We start from the raw sequence: 25139 nt of genomic DNA, 5'->3' as shown, positions 1-25139 counted from the left end.
GGGGTTGCTGGCTGGAAGACTCAGTTCTCCTTCACATGACCTCTCCACACGGCTAGGTTGGGCTTCTCATGGTATGGCAATCTTAGAGTAGTAGGACTTTGTACATAGCAACTGACTTCTTCCTGAGAACAAAGTGAAAGCTTCGAGTTCTTTTAAAGGTGTAGCCCAAAACTGATACAAGGATACTCATGCCGCATTCAGTTGATTACAGCAGATCACAGGGCCAAGCTCAGATTTATGGAGAGGGGACTACGTACACAAGGGCGTGAATACCATTGTCATGGTTTACTTGGAGCACCAAACTGTGGGTTTAGTCTACTATGGTGGATAATGAACCTTTGTGACTAATGGTCTGAACAGGACCATGGGAAAATGGGAGGGCAGGCTCACAAAGCAAACAGGGCTGAAAACAAACCTCCAGTATCCATGGCAACCATTTCCTAGAGTGCTAGAAATTATTCAATAAAGCAAAGCTGTGTTTCTCTTTAAGTGTATTTACTACATAATTTGTACATTTTCTGGATTTGGGGAAGTAATTTAAAACTTAGGTTTAAACTTAAAGACTCTCAAACCTTTTTCCCATTCAACTTTTCTTATATTATGAATGAAAACGATGGTGATATATAGCAAACAGTGCTCTAAAGGAATTAACTTGTGCAGGATTCATGATAAATAAAGTATAATGTTACTAATCCAATGGTGGTTATTTGCCATAACCTTTTTAATGTGACAATTCTTTGGCCTACATCTGCATTTTTATGGTTTGCATTTATTCTCAACGGTATGAATCCCAAATTGTCAAATTACTTAGGCTGATTTATGATAATTAGCTTTAAGTTAGAATATCTGAAATGCATTCAATTAATTTTATCTGTTTAGTGAAGTACAATATGGATTTTAGCATTACAAAGTTTTCTTTATAATATTAGCTATGCATTTGTTAAAGGACATGGTGGACTCAAATTACTCTCATTTGAATTTTATATTTAGAAAATGAGCATGCAGTATTGGGGATTAGGCAGTATTAAGAAAATGTATGTAGAAAGATTATCTAGGATGGAATCACCGAAAATCCTGGAATATTTAGCACACACTTGTTGACTGATTTTACCTGCAGCAAATATGAGGCAATAACAACTGTGTAAATTATTTAGAGACTAGTCATCCATATGGGGATTCCTTAAAATCATTTCAGAAAACAATTTGGCAGGGTATTTTCTTTATACTTATTTTTTCCAAGTTCATGTACAAAAGAGATATAGATCCACACAAAGTGGATTATCACTGATTCTTTTAAAATGAAATTAAATATTTTAAAACATTCAAGTGACGATTGGGTGATCTTTCCTAGCTAAAGCTTTCTTTGGTAGTTTATTTATCTTAAATATTATTTTTGTCTTTCAAAGGGTATTATATAGTGAATGTAAGAGATTTATTAAAAACCTTGGATTGCTTGAGAGTGCTTTAGAACTTGGCCTTAAAATCTGCACATAGGCAAAATTCCTGATATTATGAGTTGGGATTTCCAGTGTAAGAGGGTTTCAAATCACTGCTGAAAAAAGGGCTTGTTACAGATTTCTAAGCGTCCTATATCAGAAAGGCCCAGCTACTTACACAATCGCTGAAACTAAAATGGGACAGGACCAGACACATGGAATGAAAGAGACCAATTTAGACCAAGTGAAAGGTATCAACTTCTCTTAAAATTAGCCTTTTATTCTAGAGAGAGATCTTACACAGCTCCAAAAGCAGATAGAATAATCAGTATTTACATAGTTATGGATCTCTTTGTATATGGAGATGGGAATTATTTTGTAAAGATTTCCATTGTTTAAAGCAGTTGGAGACATAGTGTTGGGAAGAGCAGTTATTTGGGTGTTTATAGACATGCAGTTAGAGACCCCAAATATTTACTTACAAGTCACGTGACCTTGAAACGTTCAAAATAACCTTTATTTCCCCTCCATAATAACATTTTTGGATCTCAGTCCTGCACTCTCATGAGGTTGTTCTGAAGATACAGTGAGAGAATACCAAAATACTTTACACACTACAAAGCATTATGTTATTAAAATTTATATTATCATTAGTAACAATAAAAATAAAACATGACTGGGTAACTGGCCTATACATACATGATGCATTAAAAAAATCCAAGCAGATTGGAAGTGTCTTATTTTTATAAACATGTTCACTCCAAAAGTATACAAGGTCCAAAGTAGTTCATGCATTTCCCCCCTATTATTTTTAAAGTACTAACCCTTATTTTATTGACTTGCAGTGGACACAAAATCTAGAGAGATGACTGGATGCATTTTTCCTGAATAGTTGGGGATTATATTTTATTAACTGCAACCCAGAAGGGTCATGGCTGTTTTTAAAGAGAAATTTGCCTCCTGGTATGGTTTCTTGAGATGATCAGTATCCGGTTTTAGGAGGTTTGGCAATGGTGTTGGGTGTGTGGGGCTGGTGGGATATTTTTGTTAATGGTTTGTTTCTCTGTGTTTCTCTCCCAGCTATCGGCAGGACCCTCATCCCCCGTTACTTTAGCACTGTGTTTGAAGGAGGGGTGACCGACCTGTATTACATTCTCAAACACTCGAAAGAGTCATACCACAACTCATCCATCACGGTGGACTGCGACCAGTGTACCATGGTCACCCAGCACGGGAAGCCCATGTTTACCAAGGTACAGGACAGGCTCTGTCACATGCCCGGCTTTTCCTACTCTGAGTGCATTAAAGAATAATAATTATGGTTTTCCTATGGAACCTGGGGCTGATTGCTCATCTCCCAGACACTTTCAACACCATGAGAAAATCTTTCTTGTTTGTGACATGGCTTGACTCTTGGGGTGAACACTGTTCTAAGATGTGTGCATGAGATTCTGAGCACATGAAAATCAAAGAGGAGGGAGCCCAAAACTAAGAGGAAGAGAGGTTCTAGTTGCTAGATTAGAATTGTTGTTTTATACAAAAGATCTATTATAGCTGAAAGAACATATCCTATTTTTGCGTGGTCAGCACTGTATTTCAGCTTTGTTACTGAAATAAGTTTTTAGAGCTGGATTCAAATTTGAATAAGGGAAGAATCCTCTAACCATGACCCAACTGTAATCTGTAAGGAACATAAAAACTTTAAAATGTCAATGAAATTAGGGAATTCAACAAGCAGCTGAACAAGTATACTTACAAAAGAGTGAATGAGGGGAGAGCAAGTGTCAGGATCAGATTATCACAGTGTTTGAGGCTGAATTCAAAGCCCCATGAAGGCTGTGAAATGAAAAATAGAAGAGATGGAGATTTAACCTCATCTTCTATACATTTTAGATCTATGATCCTTGCCCTACATAGGAAATTGACATATGGAATATTCCCTCTCACCAAAGACCTTTCTGGAACACTACAGATAATCTCTTTATGTCCTTTTGCAGGTAGAAAAATTAGTAAGAACAAATATTTAATCACAGAATCTGACAAACAGAAGTTTATTTTAATGAACACTAGTTTACTGCATTTTGACTAAGACTCAACATGAAACTAATTTGTGATATTAATGATAGCTATCTCTTTTAGTTCAAAACACAAATGACAACGCTCTCTTTATGCTTAGGAGAGGTTGAATCATCAGGGTTAATTGCAGAAGCCCAATGTATAAAACTGAAGATGTGTTTATTACTTATGCAATTTTGCTGCAAGAATAAAAATATAATGTTTCTTATTTATTCATTGATCTTTTTGGTATAGTTTCATCTCTCCAGTGCCCATGCTGGTGTACGAAACCAAAGGCAAAGGAAATGGTTGTAAAATGCAAAAACAAATCATCAAATACCATTGATTCTACGGCATCTTAATTTTGTCCGTAGACTTTTTTAAATGTAGGAAAGGGTAGGGTTTTTCTTTCTTCCTGTTCTAACAGGCAGAGAGGAGAGTTGTCATTCAGACACAAAGAAGCTTCACACTGGATGCAGAAGTCCTGGCTGACAAGAGACTTTTGCTACATGGAAAGTAATGATCACCTAAATGATAGTTTAATCTGCCCATGTCTCACTTCATTCTGGAGATGCAGAACATTTACATAATCTTGTAGATCAGACGGACATGTAAGCCATTCATTTTGCAAGCCATTCATTTCTAGTGTTACAAAGTCTTAGCATTGCAGAGAAAGCCTTTCTCTGCTCCTTCATTATTGTTTTTTTTTTCTTTTTTCCTCTAGGCTTAATGTTATTTTTAGGTAATTCAAGAGAAACATACCAACTCCTTATGCTGTAAGGGGAAAAAAAATCCATGATAATTAAATTAAAAACTTTGCTGTAATTAAGGAGCTGCTTCCAAAGCCAGTAGCCATTGAAAATAAAAATGCATTTTGTAGTAGTCCTTTTATATATTTACTCAATTTCTTTCTCAGGCCAAAACTGATTCATAAATGAACATAGCTGCTCTGAAAGTTTAGTGCTGAACATCTGGGACTTGTTTTAGATCGAAAAGAATCCCATTCTTCAGATGAATCGATGAAGTGTTATTTTCATTCAAATCCAGAAACTAAGGTTTTCCTGTGTTGCATTCTTTCTTATCCTGAAATTTTCCTCTCAGATGGTTGAGTGGTTTGTTCAGGTATCTAAGGTGGTCACCAGAAACACCTGAGCACTCCCCTGAACACAGCTCCCTTGCCCCAGGCAGCAATTGTTTGGACCACCCATCTGATGTGACTCCAAGGAAGTATATTTGCCGACTCTTGAAATGAATATTTCCATATCGTGATGAAAAATATCACTTTCTGGGAAATGGAGCTCAGTTTCATGGACTTAGTCCAGATGCTAATTATGCACATTTATTTTTAGGAAATTTGAAAGGATCCATTTTTTTTTTCTTTTTTCCTCTCTCAATTTTTTGTTTTTTGTTTTTTTGCTCCTTGGTGATTATTATAATACTCAAAAAACTTTCCAATGTTATTTTTCTTATATTAATTAAAAATAACTCATTTACATGTAATAAAATATCATGGCTGTTTACTACAAAACAGTGGGCTAATGACCTTTCAGACCTTTTTACAAAGAAAAAGGGTCCAGAAGCCAATGCTTATTTTTAAAGGGAAGCCTGCTATTAGTACTTAGCATATTATGTGTAGGCAGCATCGCAGTCTTCTAATTTAGGCTATCAATAAACTCTCATTCCCCAAATAGCATTTGACCCAGTGGTTCTGAGTTGCTTTTATGAAAATTTGGTCAACTGGTGAATCAAAAATCAGTCGCAATCCTAATCAACAGAAATATTAACTATTCCTCAGGAGTATCATGAGCATTTTGCAATTTCTTGATACCAGGAACATTATTGATTATGGACAAATGTGTAATTAGAATTTTAAAACACACATTATAAAGCCTTTCTTTTATGTTTTCAGTTTTTTAATCAAATAGAAAACAAGGTTTAATAATCAGAAGAGCAGACATCAAGGTTTTCAGAATTAAAGACTCTGAGTAATATTTATATTTGAGGATGTGAACACTGGTGGATTCTGGGAGGAACACTCTCTAGGGTACATTCTTGGGGTTAATTTTAGATTTTACACACTGAAACAAAGTTATGGCCATTATTGGACACCCTTATCATCTCTATAAAGATTGGTTTATGTTTTCTCTGTTCTCAATTGTTTACTGTGAATTTTTTTACTGCTACAGAGAAGTACCATGGAAATGCACCCACCAGTTTTCCTATATGAATACTCACTTATGTCTTTGACAGTTCATCCTTCTTACCTTAGCCTGTATACTACATTATATTTCAGAATTTCTACTCTTCTCCTGACTCTAACCAAATTATAATATCAATGATCAGATCATGTGTTTGTGTGTGTGTGTATATATACATATATATGTATGTATGTATAATGCATATGAATGCATTTACATATGCAGTACCACTAAGGAAAATACAATGAGCTTTGCACAAGTGTTAATCTAAAAGCACTACTCCATGCATGCTGTTCCAAGCATACAAACTCAGAAAATTATATAAACACTCCCACTTAACAAGCACACTTGATTTCATCAAAGCTATATGAGAATCATTGTATTATACAGCTATATACACAGTCAATATTGCATTACAATTAGCCAAAGAAAGAAAAGGGTTAAAAAGCTACTGGTTAGTTTGAGAAATGTTCTTTTTTAGTTTTCTTGTTCCTGGCCTAGTCTCAAGCTAGCACGTGATCGGCTGAATGCCTGCCAGCCTCTTTCTTGTTGATCCTCCGGAGACCATCTGTACTGGGGGCATTGATTAGAGTGTGTCTGCTGGGATTACATCTTTTCTGTTGCCATGCCAACTAATCAGCTGATTTTGGTTACCACAGAAACAAAATGTCAGAGCTCACAGTACGGTAACATGAATTCAGCACAACAGAAAATGTTTTCTTAATTGGGGACCCTTTTGATTTTGGATTCCAAGTGAAAGGCAGCTTTAAAAAAAAAAAGGCCGACTTCAGATAAAAGCTACATTAATTGTATTGATTAAGAGGAATGCACAGAATTTTTCTGAAGAGAGAAGATGTTAATTCCCTTTTATAGGCTATGCCTGTTTTTTATCATTTCTGAATAGGAAATACATATATATTTTTTCTTATTTGCCTCCATTCCATTTGCTGGCTGTTGCATGTAAAACAAATCACAAAGCCTTTGGTTTCCTTTAATTTCTATGATGGGTACAGGGTGTGGAGTGGCTGTCTAGGGCCTGGAAGGTGTGGGTGTAATTACTTGGGGAAGACCAGCAGTGACCAAAATCCTCCTCTGTCCTTGCATTCAAATAAGTCATTTATTTTTCCTTAAAGAAAACATCCAGCATAGTCAACTCAGATTTGATTCTAAGGATTCCTGCCTTGCACATGGTATACCCCAGTTAAACCCTTGGTTTTGACTGAAAATAGGAGGAGCCCAAGGCCTGCTGCAATTTTCCGTTTGTAGGCCCATGACAATTTGACTGCAAGAAAGGTCCCCAACTAGCTCGCTCTGTTACCGTGAACAAAGGACACAATTTAAGTTGACCTTACAGATGCTCCAACTGAGTAATCTGTCAGAGGACTACATACATGCCTTCTCATTATGAAATTCTCTCCCAGTAGAAGTAAACCAGACCCTTCGCCTGCCCTGCGTTTGTGGTTCATAAATGCAAAACAAATATATTAGATAATTTTTTAAACACTGACATTTAACTAAGCTAATATTTGTTTAAATATCCAATAATCTCCCCCTTTAAAAAGGATTATAGCATCCAAAATCCCTGTCGTGTTTTTGTCAAGACATTTCACTGTTGATGGCTCCCCATAGCTACCTCCCTTTTGTGAAAGCTGTCACCACAGGTGGCTTCTGTCATGCCGACACCCCAGGGGGAATTGTGTGGCTTAATCTCCATGCAACTCTTTTTAATGTCTTGGTAAATTAATTCCAAAGTTGATGATGCTCAAGGGGAGAGGTTTGGGGGCACCGAAGTCTTCTCCCTTTTCTATGCACTCAACTCTCATGGCTGAGACACCAGAAACAAGGCACTGAAGACTACACAGCCAAGGGGTTTCGAGGCAATGTGCCCACATGCCTGAAATTACCCACAGATCCTGCTAATTGGATCTGAGGCAAAGGTCTTCACCCAGATTATCAATAATTATCCCACAGTGTTTCTGAGATCTTTGATAAGACAAAGATGGCACACGTTAACAGCATCTTTCTCGAGCAGTGTCCCATCAACACTTGTTAGTAATTCTCCTGTACTGGCATTTGACTTGCTTAAAGAACATGTTACCTTCAATTAGAGGGCATGGAATGCACCCAACCCAGTGCTGTGGACCAAGTTGCAATTCAATAAGTGGTGGTGTTTTGTGTTACATTTCCAAAGAGGAAAGTGATTATTAATATTTCGTAAAAGGCTGATATAAATTGTTCACTAACTTCGTGGACTATAGTTTTACAAATACTTACATTCTCTCTTCAGTTAATTAATTTTTACTTATTCATTTATTTGTTTTTGAGTGTGTTTTTTCAAGTGTCTGGAGTGTTGTATGTTTGTTTTTAGCCTAGGAAATCTTTCTCCAAAAAGCTTGATCAGAAGCCCAATGCAGTAAAAAACAGACAAAAATCAAAGCTGCTTAGTGAAATCCAGAAAGTCAATGACGATCTCAAAGCCAAGATGGAGGCCCAGCTCCTCCCAGCAGAGCCCCTGAGAAGCCGCCGCTAGTGAAGCCCTAGGTCTCAGGTGGCACATGATGACCATTACTGGTCTAGCGCTTTGTGTTTTCTTGGGTAGCATTCTTTTTATCTGTAGCGCTATCATTTACTGCTATCCTACTACATGCCAGGCACAATTCCAGGTAGCCTACATACATAACTTTATTTAATAAATTTTCCTAACATTCTTACCCAAGGATATTTCTATTTCCATTTTACAGTGAGAAAAACTGGAATTTGGGGAATTTATTAGATTTTCCCCAAATTTCCAGAATGAGTAAAAAGTAGAATTGGGATTCAAATCCAGTACCCTCTGATGCCAAAGTATCCGCCCACTATTTTGTACTGCTTTCCTAAGGCAGAAATCGTCTGATTAATGAGTTGTAACTATTTAAATTGAACCAATACACTACCACCACTTCCTAGCTCATAGTTGAAATAGGCTCAGTGGATCGTGATTGCATAGCACTTTCCTTCACTTCAAAGTTGTTAATAGTGAAAGGAATGGTAAATAAAATAGGAACTACATGCTAAAAATGCTATGAATATCAAAAAAAAGATTAAAATGCTACTCTGTCACTGATTATCAAGGAAGAGACCTTCAAAATTCTATTATGTTTCATTAATAATATATATTATTCTTAGAAAGATAAAGTGTCCCATCCCCCTAAGACTGGCCTTTTATGCAAGCAGAATTTATCATTGCTGATATGCTGAGATTCAAGGAATATACTCTCCACCATGCTTCTATTTTCTACATGTCAGTAACTGATAATAACTGCCTTGGGTTAAACATTGCCCTCCGGAATTTCGTTTTGGAAATAAAAACTTCCTCCAGTCAGATCAAGTTGTAGTAACTCACACTTAACCATGAATGAGTTTATTGGGTACTTTGTCCTAGAGCAGGATAACCAAGATTAGAATAAGAGCTCAAGCCTCTATGGTTGAAGCATGATGAAAGTGGAGGAAAACTTTTTGACCCAATGTCACTATAAGATGGGTTTTATCTCCATATTTACAGATGAAGAAACTGAGGGTCATAGAGTTTCAGTAGTAACTAGTAGAATTACTAGCACATCATGGCCAATAAGCAGCTGTACAGTCACTTGAACCCACTGATTTTAGAGCTGACATTTGTACCGTGTGCAGTGGACACATCACTTGTGTCACATCTTTACCAAGAGCTAGCACTGCCCAAGGACAGAAAGGGAGACCACGCTGAGTGGCTATGTGAGTTACAAAATGTGGCTTTCACAAAGTGCGTAATGAATGACTATGTGGTTTGTCACTTCTAGGTATGTACAGAAGGCAGACTGATCTTGGAGTTCACCTTTGATGATCTCATGAGAATAAAAACATGGCACTTTACCATTAGACAATACCGAGAGTTAGTCCCGAGAAGCATCCTAGCCATGCATGTAAGTAATTTAATTTCTGTTTTGCCTTCTTTTCTTTTTTTTCTCCTTCATTTCACTCAAGGGGAAAAACCCAGTCCTCTCTCTGTGAAAGAATTCCAGTAGTTGTCACGCTTTAGGTAATTAACTCTAAATATTGAGTTGTGTTCTCAACCGTTTTAATCCACAGGCCCTTTTCTCCCCTTTTTGTTTCCAAGATCGGTACATTGTGAGACTATTTTTTATATTTTATTATTTTGAACTCCAAATTGAGGTTACTTCAATAAACAGTTTGTACTTTTCTTAAATTCCATCCAGTCATTATCAAGTACTGCTCTGCTTGGGGCTAATAAACCTGTTATGTATAACTGGGGAATGAAATAAAACAAGAAGTTAGAAAAACAGTTTCCAGTTTTGATTAGAACCATCTGACGAGACATGGGACTCCTGTATCTTCAGATTTGTGTCAGAAGTTGGTCCTCCCTGATCACAGTGCTAAATCTGAAGTGGAATATTTGGGCTTCTCTTGGTTTTGTTTGACCATAAATCACATCAAATTTATTGAGCACAAATTAGGTGCAAGGGTGGGTTCTATGCCGGTCTAGAGATGTATTTTAAATCTAAGTAGGAGCTAGTCAGTTGCAATCTCTTAAGAAGTCGTCAAAGGCATCAACTTAAATTTAAGTCTCTCCTCTGTAATACATGATGCTTCCATGAAAATCTTTGGAGCAAAATCAAACTTCATAAGCCTAATTTTAAAGACCCTGAACAATCAAAAGAAAATAGCATAACAGTAACTACCATTTACTGATTTTTTTTACTCTGCCAGGCCTTGAGCTAAACATTTTGTATATCTCATGATATTGAATCCTCACAGTCAGGCAGAGAGTTGAGTTAGTATTGTTCCTATTTTAAAAGCAAGGAAACTGAGGTTCAGAGAATCAGTAAGTTGCCCCATGTTTTTTAGCCCAAAAGTAGCAAAATCAAGATTTTGCCCGAGGTGGTTCTGACTTTGTCTCCCAGCTGTCCCATTCCCGGCTATTTCTCCACGCATTAGTTGTCAGCCACCTCTTTCTGACTAGTTAACACAAGCTCTGCCCTTCCCATTAGCCTTATGCTTTTTGTTGCAGCCCACTCTCCTGCTCCATGATTTCTGGCTGTTTATGCTCCAAGCCCTTGGTTTTTAAAGCCTAGTTTACATTCTCCACTCTCTTTGAGGAAGTCTGGAATATTCACTTCTATTATTCTCAAAATAGACTAAAAGGCAGCAAAGGATAACAGTTGGGAACCTGGGCCCTGGATTGAGACCACATAGGGTTGGACCCTTGCTCTTGTGTGACTTTGGGCAAATGATGTGACATCTCTGTGCTTCTAGTCCCTCATCTATAAGATGGGTACAGTAATAAAGCATGTTTCAGACCATCGAATTAAGAGTTAATGACTGTAAAGCACTTAGAACAATGCCTGGCACATAGTGTGTCCTCTACAGGTTTTGGCGATTGGCTCTCATCATCGTCATCGGTAGCCACAGCAGCAGGAACAACATTTTTGCATTTCTTTATTATTATCTTTCCTGTCTTTTGACTGAAATGTAAGTTCCTTGAGGTTGACCCTGGCTACTTGATAGAACAAATGCTTCCTAGCACATAAGAGTGGTTTAATAAATATAGACTCAATGTCAGGGAAGACCTCTTTTAGGAAATTGACATGAAACTGACATGCTCTGTTTTCTCCTGCATTTTTTATTTATATACACAAATCCAATTGGTAGTATCACTATGAGAAAAGGCATGTACAGAAAAGAATAAGTCACATTAGTATAATCTAGTCTCATGAAGGCAGACGTGGAGACAAGGGGATGTTTACTTCCATCTCCCTCTGTTTAGTGCCAATTTGCTTATATCAATTAAGGAAGAAGGAAAGGCAAACAGAAAGAAAGAATATCAACCAAGAGAGTAATTTTAAAATGGATCCCAGAAAGAATTTCCATTTTCTTCTAGCCAAACAGAACATTTGGTGTGGCCCATGATACTTTATATCCCTTCTTAAAATGTGGCTGACATTTTGGAAAATGTGATACTTACTCTTACAGTCCTGCAGGATAAAAATTGTTGGGGATATCTATTTCCAGACTCAGCTTAATGGGGAGGAGAGTGAGAATTCTCTGTCTCTCCATATATATGTGTGTGTGTGTGTGTGTGTGTGTTTTGTGTGTGTGTGTGTGTGTGTGTGTGTGTGTGTGTGTGTGTATTTCAAGACAGTGGCAAAGTTTTCCAATACAGCCCTCAACCCCAAGCTGTAAAAACACCACCGTTATCACAGCAGGAAACAAAGGCCAGTCCTGAAGCATGGATCTGCCCAGTCCAGGGGGACTGGCTTCTCTAATGAGGGCGTTAGACCTGCAGCTCTCCTGGCAGAGTTCTGTGACTCAGGCTGGAGACCCGAGTGCCAAGGCCTCTCCAAGAGGAAGTAACGTCATTTCTCCCAAGGACTGAAAGCACATCTGAGCAGTTTGGTTTTTCCCCAGTCTTGCACAATTGATCTGAAAATATCCTTGAGTGTTATATGCAAGTGTCTTCAAAATGTAAATTAAATTACCTCCAGCAGCCTGCCCTCCAAATAAAATCAACAATGTCGAGATTGCATTTCTTAGCAGCTGTAGCACAGTCTGAGATTTTCTCAGGACCGTCCTGTAGTGATAAAATACATGTGGGGTTTTTTTTCCATTTAGGCACAAGATCCTCAGGTCCTGGATCAGCTGTCCAAAAACATCACCAGGATGGGGCTAACAAACTTCACCCTCAACTACCTCAGGGTAAGATCAATCGAATGATTTTATTTTTTGGTGAGTTTGAAAAGTACTCCAGAGGTTTATATGCATCCTGAACCAAGAAGTTAAAATGAGGTACTGGTGATATAGCAGTGTCTATGTTCTGTACCAGATGTATGTGTGTGTGTGTGTGTTTTCAATGGAGGACAGGGTTTAATTAACAAAGCATCAAACCTGGAATTTGTCAGGGTTGAGTCCTATATCTGTATGTCTCTTGGAATTAATTATTCAAAGGCTAGCAATGTCCCATTGTTGCAAAATGCTTTGTGGCTGCTTCCCTTGTGGTTGTCTCAAGTTCAAATGGGTTATTGGTGAATTCATTACCCCAATGCCTCCACCCAGGCACTGGTCACCCCTTAGGAGAATCAATATACTGCCCCATAGAGTCTCCTGAAGAAATCCAATCCCGTGCTGAAACACAGATATTTCTAAGGCTTCGTAAGCACTCTCTGCACAACATGTAACAGATTTGGTGGTGGGTAAAAGAAGGAGATTCTTCCTCTCTACAGCCTAGATGCCCCAGAGCCAAATCCAGGCCTGACAAGAGCCAGAATCAGCTGTGCTCCCCACCCACCCATCCTAACACCCCTGCCATTGTGGTGGCCCTGAACCACTAAAGAGCCCAATGGTCTCTGCTCAGAGGGAAACCAAAGTCAGCCCAGGAGTGTGGGCGGACGGCGGGTGCTCCCAGCCAGGGTAGCTGGGGCTACATCTTCCCAAACCTCTGGTCTCCGCAGTCAGAATGGCTCTCTTGCGGAGCAACTGACATAGTGCGGGTGGGTGGCCTGGGGCGTGATGGTCTATGAAGTTGTTCTCTCCACAATCCAGAAGGCTGCTCTGTACTGCTGGGCATATCGTCTTGTCAGGGAACAGGAGAGTTTTTGCTTAAAACAGGGAAGATGCTCTTCCTCCTGCAGATAAAGAAGTCCCACACTGTGTGTCCTCAGCTGACCCCACATAGGAAGCTGGGACTTTGAAGTCTATCCTAGACTTGGTCACTCACCCTACAGCAAGATCTTGGACAGATTCTTAGTTACATCTTTTAGCTGCATTTAACACAGATGAATAAACACCAAATTTCCTTCCTGCTTCTCCCCACTCCTCTTATTGTCATCTGTAAATGGTTGACTTTCACCCTGTGGTCAAGGCCCACCAGGTACCCCACATCCTGTGGCCCATGAAGACTGAGGTCAGACCTGTAAAAGGGAAAGAAGGCACTACCCCTCTCCTGACAATGATAGCAAGGAAATCATGTATGGGTTTGGGCAGTAGGGAGTAGTGTTTTGAGGTTACCACACGAACACCGTGCTTGCTGCATGTCAGGTTCTTTGCCATGTATCTTGTGACTGAAGTAGTCTCATAATGGACCCTGTGCCCCATTACCATCCCTGTAGCAAGTGAGGCACCGAGGGTTTCAGTAGGTGAAGTAAGTTGCCCAGCTTTACACACAAGTGGCAGAACTGGGACTTGAACTCAGGCAGCCTGACCCAAGAATCCATGCGCTTCACTGCAGAATGCTGCTCTCTTGCTAGTGAGCACGGGAGACTGATGATATGGATAGGAATTGGGTCATATCTTTCTTGCCTTCGCTAGACAGTCAGCATCTATCAGTAAGCCTTCATTCACTTTGCCAAAAATAATATCAGCTCCTTGTAGGGTTTAGTTCCAGGACTGGGTCAGAAAATCCATGTAAAGGGCTTAGCACAGGGCCTGGGGACAGAAAGTGCCTCATTTGTGTTCAGTCTCATCATGTATTGAGACCTTCTGTGTACCCATCATTGTTTGATGTGCTGGAGCCACGTAGAGAAACACAGCACTGACTCTCTACTCTCACTCTGGGGGTGTCTAATGCTACTTTATTTCCTGACTTGTGCATCGTGATTCAGTAGCTATTTACCTTCCCTGCCTTCGTTCCATTCTTTTTCACTCACTCATTACTCCTGGCAGTTTTCCAGTTGCTGGGCTTCATGGTGGAGCAATGGCCTCTGTCCTCAGTTGGTAGTCACAGGCTGGTGGGATGTGGTCAGCTGTGGTTCCAGTGAAGCGTGCTGAAATAGAGGGAGATGCAAAGCCAGAGATAGCCCAGGGAATGATCCTCAGGTCTTAAGGAGCAGCTCAGTATAGAAGCCATGCATCCTAGTCACAAATCCTTCGGGCTGACATGGGCCACTTGACAGGTCATGGCTGAGCAGATCTCAAACTCATTGCCCAAAAGCAGTGAACATGGGCTTCCATGGTTGTTATCCATATGGGGTAGGTCACTGAGAATGACAGACAAAGGTCATTTCTTCCATTTAGAACTGGGATTTAAGATTCTTCTAGTAGCCTTATCATCTAATTTTTTTAAGACAGCGGAGCAGTCACAAAATACATTCATTTATAAAGTTGCCTTAAGATCTGAAGCCTCCACATCCATCTGAGGAGCCTGGCCTTTGCCTCAAGCCCCAGAAGGTCAACTGAAGTATTGTGCAAATAAGGTAACAAGAAGCTTCAATGCCACTCCCAGTATCAGAAAAAGAGGTCAGATGGATACTTTGGTAAATATGAATCCAAAGCCTTCTATGCAGTTGAAGAACTTTAAAAACTGATGCGTCCTGCTTTGGAAAGGATGGATAGAGATTTTAAAGGCTCCAGCCATTGAAATTTCAATATGCAGTGTCTAACATAACAAAATTAAGCAGAGCAGAAAGTAGGCAATTACAGCCATCTAGCTTCGTCAAAACAAGTTCATTTATTCCAGTGAAATTCTGATTATTCTCACGGAGACCTGCAGTCAGGAAATACACAGAGCTGACCGAAGGCAGCTCTCACCCTTGGAGGGAGGAGCAGGCGAGACCCTGAGGATGGCCGAGCTGTGGACATTGTGAATGCAGATGATGGGGCTGAACACAGACGCTGGCCAGCAGCACTTTGGAGGGGGCTCTGGTGACCTGGTGCTTTTGAAGCAACAACAAGAACAACTATTGTCATTTGATTTGGGTTATCAAATCACCTGCTGTTCCCTCTTGTCGTTCCCTCCTGTCGCATCCCAGCATGACAAGGTTAGAGGTGCCCCGAGCTAAGAGGTATGATGATGGCTGACTCGGTGGTCCCAGTGGAGCTATGGCTGGAAGCCGCTGAGCCTGCAGATATGGCGCTCTGTCACAGTGCAGTCTCACTTCCTCTACAGGCTGCCTCTGTGACCTCTGGAGGGGGCTGTGGCTTGCTGACTGAGTGTCCCTGCAGTAGTTATCCAAGCCAGAGCTGGGAAGGGACCTGCAGGATGGGGAAGTCATTATTTTGTGGCTGTTGGGTATTCCGATACCGGGTGGTGGGTTTCACGAAGCATGTCCTCAGTGTTCTGGGGAAAATTGTTCCATGACATGGGGAGATGGCACCTTTCAGTAAGCAGCACTCTCTGGTGCTGGAACTTGAGCACTAGAATGGGAGAAGCAAGCCAGGAACTCGGAAATGTGTCCTTTGCCTTGTTTGTTGGGAAGCAGAAGTCCTGTTGTCCGCCTGGCATTTTATGAAGGGATCCAATTCAGCAACCACGAGAAGGCAGTGCAGTTTAGTGCGCATTGGGCCATCCGGGTCAATGAGACCTGGCTGTGGAGCCTTGTCAGTTCCCACCAGATCCTGTTTGCCCATTTATTCATTGTTCATTTCACAAGCATTTCTGACACACTTTCTTTGTGCCAGGTTTCTGCCCTCAAGGAGATCACTGCCTAGAATGTAAGAAAGAAAAACAAATACACTCTTGGAGAGAAATTGCTCCCAGGTGCAGTGAGAAACATAGCACTAGCTAACATTTCTGGGGCACTTACTATGTGCCAGGCATTGCTGCTGTATGCTTTGCAGGGACTTACTTTTTCTTTCTTCCTTCCTTCCTTCCTTCCTTCCTTCCTTTTTCTTTCCCTCCCTCCCTTCCTTTCTTTCTTCTTTCGTTCGTCTTTCTTTTTTTTTTCTTTAAATACTCACAGCATCCATATGGGGTAAGAACTATTTTTAGTCCTATTTTGCAGGAGAGAAAACTGAGGCACAGAGAAGTAACTTCCCAAGGTCACAGAACTGGTAAGTGGCAGTTCAGGGATCTGGACCCATGATCTGATTCCAGGCACAAAAGACAGAGAGGTTGTTAGAAGATAGGAGAAGGAGGCTGCAAAGTCTTCATAGAGAAGATGGCCCTTGGATTGATTCTAAAAGTTGAGTAGGTGATCATCAGGCAGACAAGGCAGAGGACAGTCCAAAGAGAGGGTCACTGTGAGAGGGGTCAGAGAAGGATGGAGAGTGTTAGTGACTTGGGGAGCTCTAGGAAGTTTCACATAGTTAAAATATAAGTTTCAAGTTTGTTTTAGGTACCAACACAGGTAGGTGTTTTGAGCCAAAACAATACACCCTGGCTGAGTGATACAATTCAAGAGATTTTTTTTTTCCAGTAACAGCATGGTCAAGACAAGCACCCTCTCACTGTGACATGGGCTTGGGAGTAAGTTAAACAGTATGTATCTGAGAACATCCTCTTCTTACTAGCTGTGTGACCCTGGGCAAGTTGCTTGACCTCTCTGAGCCTTCATTTTCTCATCTGTGAAATGGGCTACATCATCTCTCTCGCTAGGTTCTAGTGGGATAAATGCACGCAGAGCTTTCATTACTCATTCACCAAAGTACCTTTGTAAATGCTTCTGGTCCTCTTTTCTGGGTAGAGCACATCAGAATCTTTCATTGAATTCCCCTGTACGCAGAGCTCATGAGAAGGACTCCATGGGTCAAAACACACGGGAGTTGATCCTTCTCCCTTAATTCTTGGCTTTCATTTCATCAAAATGAAAGCTTCTTCTAACTCAGTTTGAAATTGCCATCATTTCAAATTTCTAATATGAAATTCTTGCATGTGAATGTTTACTGTATGCAACAACCATGTTTTCTTTAAATAGCTTTAAAGAATAAGATTTTAAAATTGGAGAAGTAATTGATGTGTATTTTATCTCCAACAATATAAAGAAAAGACGGGTGGACAATGCAGAAATCATATCCTTACACATTTAAAGCAAGCTGCCACAAACTTCCAGGCTGGCATTTGAGTACAATGTGCCATTTTCATGTTCATTTATCTCCTGTAACAATAGAGTAGGCATTCCTTGCATTCACTGAACAGAATGCAAGAAACAGTAGGAATGGCATTGGTTTATACAGTTGTCTACATCTCTGATGATTTGGGGTAGTCTGCTTTCATTCATAAATTTCACATCAATTAGCTAACCAAGAATTTGGTGGCATCTACTTACTATATTTTAGTCACAAAAGGGATGGAGCGGGATGTTTACAAGAATGCCTAAGGCACATTCTCTTTTTCAAAGGAATTTAAGATACTGTTACAAGTAAGTCTGCTTCCAGTTCATATTGTCAATCTCATTTGGGGACTTCAGGTCATTCCAGAATTTTTATCCTCTCCTAATTTTCCTAAGGATATCATGATCCTCAGTCTCAGCAGGGGGCTTAAATTTGACTTGTTTACTTGTTTACTTAAATTTGACCTGAATTTTTCAGTGTATTAATCAATTGCTCTGCTTCACCACACCTTCTTTCATTTGTACACAAAGCCCTCTATGATCCTGCCTCTGCTGCCTCCCAGCCTCATTCTATGCCCCTTCCCCAGCTAGTACTCCATCCTGGACCACACAAACCACCTACAGTTAATCCAAATTGGTCATGCTCTCTTGCCTCCATGCCTTTGCACAGCATGTCTCACTGCCACTGCCTGGAACACTGTTGCTACCCTTCTCTCACCATCCAATTTTCCCAGGCTAAATCCTTCTCATCCTTCAGGATTCCTTCATCTATCAACTCCTGTGAGACTATCTCTCTGACTCTCAGCTGGGGTAGGAGCCTCTCCCCAGTGCTCTGGGAGTTCTGTGCACAGTCTCAGGATTAACTCTTGGCAGGTCCCATATAAGAAGTGTCTCCCCACTCGTTTGTCTCCTGAACTAGACTCTGAGCAATGTGAAGACACGTAAGTACCCAGTAGATATCTCTTGAGTGTATGCTTGGCAGATGGATGGTTTGGTAAATGGAAGGCAAAATTTCAAATGACAACAATAAGAACCACACAAATAAAACTCAGTTGAATTCATTTGCCCTACAGCATCTAGAAAAAAACATGTGATTCATTTCTAAAATCACTACCTAGAACTTCACCATGAAATCTGAGGAACAAAAGAGTTGAATGCATTGAGAAAATAAAAAGCAACATGGTATGAGGCCCTCACATCTCTCTAGGGTGCAGATTCCCACTTAAATACTCAGAGCTCCCGATGTTAAATTTTTATTCTAATATTATTTCTTCTACTTGCTCTAAATCAGTATTTAATCCTTACTCTAAATGTCATTATGGTATTTTCATTATATTGGAAATGCGTTCTTCTAAGTATTGAAAACATATTTTTTAATGAATGATTATCTTTTTCTATTTCCTTTGGCCACATTTTCTTAATGCTAGGTTACAAATGCTTCTGTTTTTTGTTAAATTTTTAAAATTTTCAGGGTACATAGTAGGTGTATATATTTATAAGTTACATGAGGTATTTTGGTACAGGCATGTAATGCATCATAATCACATCAAGGTAAATACAGTATCCATCACCTCAAGCATTTATCCTTTGTGTTTCAAACAATCCATATTCTTTTAATTATTTTAAAAAGAACAATTAAATTTTTTTTTACTGTAGTCACCCTGTTGTGCTAGATTTTTAAAATTCTTTCTAACTCTGTTTGTGTACCAATTAACCATCCTCCTTTTCCGCCACCCTGACCCTTCCCAATCTGTGGTGAGCATCCCTACTCTCTATCTCCAGTTCATTTGTTTTAATTTTTAGCTCCCACAGATAAATGAGAACATGCAATATATGTCTTTCTGTGCCTGATTTATTTCACTTAATATAATGACCTTCAGTTCCATCCATTTTGTTGTAAATGACAGAATCTCATCTTTTATATGACTGAATAGTACTCCATTGTGTATATGTGCCATATTTTCTTTATTCATTTGTCTGTTGACAGTTAAGTTGCTTCAAAATCTTGGCTATTGTTAACAGTGCTGCAATAAACATAGGAGTGCAGCTATCTGTTTGACATACTGATTTCCTTTCTTTTGGGTACTTAGGAATGGAGTTGGATTGCTGGATTATACTATATTTAGTTTTTTGAAGAACCTCCAAACTATTCTCCATAGTGGTTGCACTAATTTACATTCCTACCTATAGTCTGCAAAAGTTCCCTTTCTCCACATCCTCACCAGCATTTGTTATTGACTGTCTTTTGGCTAAAAACCATTTTGACTGGGATGAGATGATATTTCATTATAGTTTTGATTTGCATTTCTCTGATGATCCGTGATGTTGAGCACCTTTTCATATACCTGTTTGCCATTTGCATGTCTCTTTTTGTGAAATGTCATTAAGATCTTTTGCCTATTTTTAATCAGATTATCAGATCTTTTCCTGTAGAGTGTTTTGAGCTTCTCGTGTATTATGGTTATTAATTCCTTGTCAAATGGGTAGCTTGCAACTATTTTCTCCCACTCTGTGGATTGTCTCTTCACTTTGTTGATTGTTTCCTTTGCTGTGCAGAAAGTTTTTAACTTGATGTGACCTCTTTTGTCCATTTTTGGGGTGCCTGTGGGGTATTGGTCAAGAAGTCTTTGCTCAGTCCAAAGTCGTGGAGAGTTTCCCCATTGTTTTCTTTTAGTAGTTTCATAGTTTGAGAGCTTAGATTTAATTTTATAATCCATTTTTATTTGATTTTTGTATATGGTGAGAAATAGGGGTCTAATTTCATTCTTCTGCATATGGATATCCAGTTTTCCCAGTACTATGTATTGAATAGGCTGTACTTTCCTGAATGTATGTTCTTGGAACTTTTTTTGAAAATGAGTTTACTGTAGACTATGGATTTATTTATATGTTCTCTATTCTGTTCCACTGGTTTATGTCTCTGTTTTTATGACAGTACCATGCTGTTTTAGTTACTATATCTCTGTAGTGTAAGTCAGATAATGTGATTCCTCCTGTTTTGCTCCTTTTGTTCAGGATAACTTTGGCTATTCTGGGTGTTTTGTGGCTCCATATAAATTTTAGGATTGTTTTCTGTGTTTTTGTGAAGAATGTCATTGGTATTTTGATAGGGATTGCATTAAATCTGTAGATTGCTTTGGGTAGTATGGACATTGTAACAATATTGATTCTTTCAATCAGTGAAAATGGAATATCTTTCCATTTTTGTATATCCTCTTCAATTTCTTTCATCAATACATTGTAGTTTTCATTTTAGAGATCTTTCACTTACTTGGTTAATTCCTAGGTATTTTATTTAATTTGTAGCTATTGTAATTGAGATTACTTTCTTGGTTTCCTTTTCAGTTTGTTCACTGTTGGCATAGAAAAATGTGACTGACTTTTATATTGATTTTGTATTGTGCAACTTTACTGAATTTGTTTATCAGTTCTAACAGTTTTTTGGTGGAGTCTTTAAGTTTTTCCAAATATAAGATGTTATTGACAAACAAGGATAATTTGACTTTTTTCTTTCCAGTTTGGATGCCCCTTATTTCTTTCTCTTGTTTGATTACTCTAGCTAGGACTTCCCGTACTATGTTGAATAACAGTGATAATAGTGGGCATCCTTGTCATGTTCCATATCTTAAAAAAAAGACTAAAACTTTTCCCCATTCAGTATGATACCAGCTGTAGGTCTGTCACGTATGGGTTTTATTACGTGGAAGCATGTTCCTCTATACCCAGTTTTTTAGGGTTTTTGTTATAAAGAGATGTTGAGTTTTATCAAATGCTTTTTCAGCATCAATTGAAATGATCGTATGGCTTTCGTCCTTCATTCTGTTGATATGATGTATCATATTGATTGATTTGCATATGTTGAACTATTCTTGCATCCCTGAGATAGCTACCACTTGGTCATGATAAATGATCTTTTTAATGTGTTGTTGAGTTTGGTTTGATAGTATTTTATTGAGGATTTTCGCATCAATATTTATCAGTGATATTGGCCCGTAGTTTTCTCTTTTTATGATGTGTCTTTGTCTGGTTTTGGGATCAGGGTAATACTGGCCTCTGAGAATGAGTTTGAAAGTAGTCCCTCCTCCTCTATTTGTTGGAATAGTTTCAGTAGGATTGGTATTAATTCTTTAAATGTTTGGTAAAATTCAGCAGTAAAGCCACCAGCTCCTGGGCTTTTCTTTGCTGAAAGCCTTTTTATTATAGCTTCGATCTTGTTACTCATTGTTGATGTGTTCAGGTTTTGGATTTCTTCATGTTTCAATCTGGGTAGGTTGCCTGTGTCTGGGAATTTGTCCATTTCTTCTAGATTTTCCAATTTATTGGCATACTTGCTCATAGTAGCTATTAAGGACCTTTTGAATTTCTGCAGTATTAGTTGTAATGTCTCCTTTTTCAACTATGATTTTATTTATTTGGTTCTACTGTCTTTTTTTTTTTAAATCTGGCTCGAGGTTTGTCTAATTTGTTTAACTTTTCAAAAAAACCAACCTTCATTTCATTGATCTTTTGCATTGTTTTCTTCATTTTAATTTCATTGATTCCTGCTCTGATCTTTGTTATTTCTTCTAGTAATTCTGGATTTGGTTTGCTCTCGTTTTTCTAGTACTTTAAGATGCATTGTTAGGTTGTTTATTTGAAGTTGTTCTTCGTTGATGTGGGCACTTTCAGGTATAAATTTCCCTCTTAGTACTGCTTTTGTTGTATCCATAGGTTTTGTATGTTATATTTCTATTATCATTTGTTTTAAAAGATGTTTCTGGCTCACGCCTGTAATCTCAGCACTTTGGGAGGCCAAAGCAGGTGGAAATCACGAGGTCAGGAGTTCAAGACCAGCCTGTCCAAGATGGTGAAACCCCATCTCTATTTAAAAAAATACAAAATATAGCCAGGCGTGATGGCAGGTGCCTGTAATCCCAGCTACTTGGGAGACTGAGGCAGAGAATTGCTTGAACCCAGGAGGCGGAGGTTGCAGTGAGCTGAGATTGTGCCGCTGCACTCCAGCCTAGGCAACAGAGCGAGACTCCGTCTCAAAAAAAAAAAAAAGTTTCAATTTCCTTCTTAATTCCCTCATTGATCCACTGGTCATTCAGGAGCATATTGTCTCATTTTCATGTATTTGTATAGTTTCCAAAATTCCTCTTGTGATTGATTTCCAGTTTTATTCCATTGTGGTCAGAAAAGATGCTTCATATTATTTCAATTTTTTTAATGTTTTAATACTTGTTTTCTGGCCTAATGTATGGCCAATCCTTGAGAATCATCCATGTGCCAAGGAAAAGAATGTGCATTCTACAGCCTTTGGATGGAATGGTCTGTAAATATCTATTAGGTCCATTTGGTCTCTAGTGCAGATTAAGTTCAATGTTTCCTTACTGACTTTCTGTCTGGAAGACTGGTCCAATGCTGAAAGTGGAGTGTTATTTTTTTTAAGCATTATGTTTTACGTGACTTTAAAACATCTTATCCTGTATCTCAGCCAAAAGATATTTTCTTTGTGTGTTCTCTTCCTCTTTATCCATTCAGATGCATAATTTCTGCACAAATGCAATCAGGTTACGTACAATTTCTTAATGTTATTTAGTAAACACTTGCATGTTTCTGCATAGTCATCATTAACCATAAAATAGCTACAAATATGCCTGTGTGGTGCTATGATGTGTTTAATCATTTCTCTAATGTTGAGCGAGGAAGTCATGTTCAAATTGTTGGTGTCATTAATACCACTCCCCTAAACACCTTTGTCATGTCCTGCTCTTAACAATGTTTTCTGCAAGTAGAAGGCTGAATGGCAGAGGCATTAATAATAGGAATAATAATAAGAAGACAAATAAATGTGTTTTGGAGTCAGCAAAATGTAGGTTCAAATCCTAATGCTTCCCCTTACTACCGACAATAACCTTGAACAAGTTTCCTAAGCTCCCCGAATCCAATTTTTTTCATCTGAAACTTGGAAAGAATAATATGTCTCAAAAGTTTGGCATGAAGATTAGATGGACCACAGTTTGAAAGAGCCTGGCAAACAGAAGAAGCATAATAAATGCCAGTCTCCTCCTGTACTTTCTGAGTGCAGCAGATCAGGACTCAATTTGTACTGCTGCCATTTATTTTTTACATTATATTGATCAAGTTGCCTTAATTTCTCAGCACCCCAGTTTTCTCATGTGTGAATAATTATGTCCATTCTGAATCACAGTAACTACAGGTTGAGGGTGAAAATAATAATGCATGTGACAAGCACTTCCTAAACTGTAAATTACTACTCCAGGAAGCCAAGTCCATACATTGGTTGCGGCTTTGAATTCTATGCTGAGATTCTGATGCTGCACGCAAGATCAGAAAGAAGAGAAGGAGCGACTGATTGATGATGTCTGCCAAGAAGTGTGGCCTGAGGGAGCTGGAACATGTGCCTGTATTTGGCACCTCTCCCCAGTACAAGTGTTATCACATATGTATAATCATTATCATTGGGATATTTTTGATACTATCTATAGGCTATTTGTTGTTGTTATTGTTAAGTAAGTCTAAATCTTCAAATAAGCAGTATCATCAACTGAGTGTGAAAGCATTTAGGTTTCACAGTAGTGGTTTTTGATCCGTACCTTTAATTTCCCAAGTGAATGAAGATTTTTGTTGTTGTTATTGTTATACTTTAAAGAACACTGGTCCCTGCATGTAGCTTCCGCTGATAGCAACAGGAGTATAGTCCAGTGCCTAAAAGAATTGGGCAATTAGCTTTGGAAAATGACCTCCATCAGAATGACATAAAGTGGCCTGCAGCAGAATGAGTGTGGCCGAAGTCAGCATTTGGAATCCGGCCAAGGTTTTTTGTTTCTTATTTTTGTGAGGTTTTGACTCCCAGCCAGGGTACTTCCCTTGGTTACATGACAGGAGAAGGGATTACAATTCAACCCCCTTTACCACCTAAATGGCAAGCTGAGCCTGAGGATGAAACAGGAATCCCTGCTCAGAGATTGAGATGACCCATAGTTACTGGTGATCACAGTAGGCTGGAATCCAGGTATACCATTCACCATTCATGCATTCTGACAGAGCCGCAAGAAACCCTCATTAAGCCCTGACGTTCTGAGGAGGCAGAAGCCACACCAGAAAATCTCCTATGCCTCAATCAATGCCCAGCATACTATAAATCCTCAAAAGACTTAAGCATAAAAGCTGCTATTCAAATTGCGGCCCATGGGTCACTGCTGGCTGGTAAACTGTCTGGTACCAATCTGTCATGAGTTCAGAAAATGAGAATAAGAACTTTAAGACTACTATAACTGTTTGGCATTGTCAGGTAGACTGATAGTGCATGACCAGTGGACTCATCTCATTGACTGGGAGTGCATGACTCATCTCATTGACTGGGATATAGACCAATTCAAGGGTTATCGAGCTCATATGGTAAGTGGCCACTAGTCAAAGGCTGGAGGAGCAGGTGTCACAGGCAGTTTGGAAAGGACCGGCATTGAGCTCTGTAACATGAGTCTGATTCAGAAACCAGCTCCGTTGTCCCCAAGGACCCACCAGAATAACAATTATCATAATACCATTAGTTCCCTCTATGTATATATTAGGAACTATATGCGCCTAATGAAATGATAAGTATCATTATCCCCATTTTTACACATACAAATCCATCAATGCCTAAGGCC

The 25139-nt window shown here is 39.1% G+C and overlaps 1 protein-coding gene and 1 long non-coding RNA gene across 14 annotated transcripts in view; one reads left to right on the top strand and one right to left on the bottom strand.

Moving 5' to 3' along the window:
- LOC134758301 (uncharacterized) overlaps positions 1 to 25139 on the bottom strand; it is a 222307-nt gene that overhangs the window by 20526 nt on the left and 176642 nt on the right. The gene's annotated exons all lie outside the window — the stretch shown is intronic.
- LDB2 (LIM domain binding 2) overlaps positions 1 to 25139 on the top strand; it is a 393312-nt gene that overhangs the window by 299393 nt on the left and 68780 nt on the right. For 11 of the 13 annotated variants that reach the window (XM_019025618.4, XM_055385453.2, XM_019025621.4 and 8 more), the window contains exons 3-5: positions 2517 to 2689; positions 9505 to 9627; positions 12335 to 12418. In XM_019025618.4, the coding sequence (XP_018881163.3) occupies positions 2517 to 2689; positions 9505 to 9627; positions 12335 to 12418 (380 nt within the window). The remainder of the gene's footprint in view (positions 1 to 2516; positions 2690 to 9504; positions 9628 to 12334; positions 12419 to 25139) is intronic. The other 2 variants (XM_055385448.2, XM_055385454.2) reach the window with 1 other exon arrangement.

Source organism: Gorilla gorilla, chromosome 3, assembly GCF_029281585.2.
Source record: "Gorilla gorilla gorilla isolate KB3781 chromosome 3, NHGRI_mGorGor1-v2.1_pri, whole genome shotgun sequence".
Classification (NCBI taxonomy): domain Eukaryota; kingdom Metazoa; phylum Chordata; class Mammalia; order Primates; family Hominidae; genus Gorilla; species Gorilla gorilla.
Note: the sequence above shows the minus strand (reverse complement) of the source record. Positions and strands in the feature narration are given on the sequence as shown.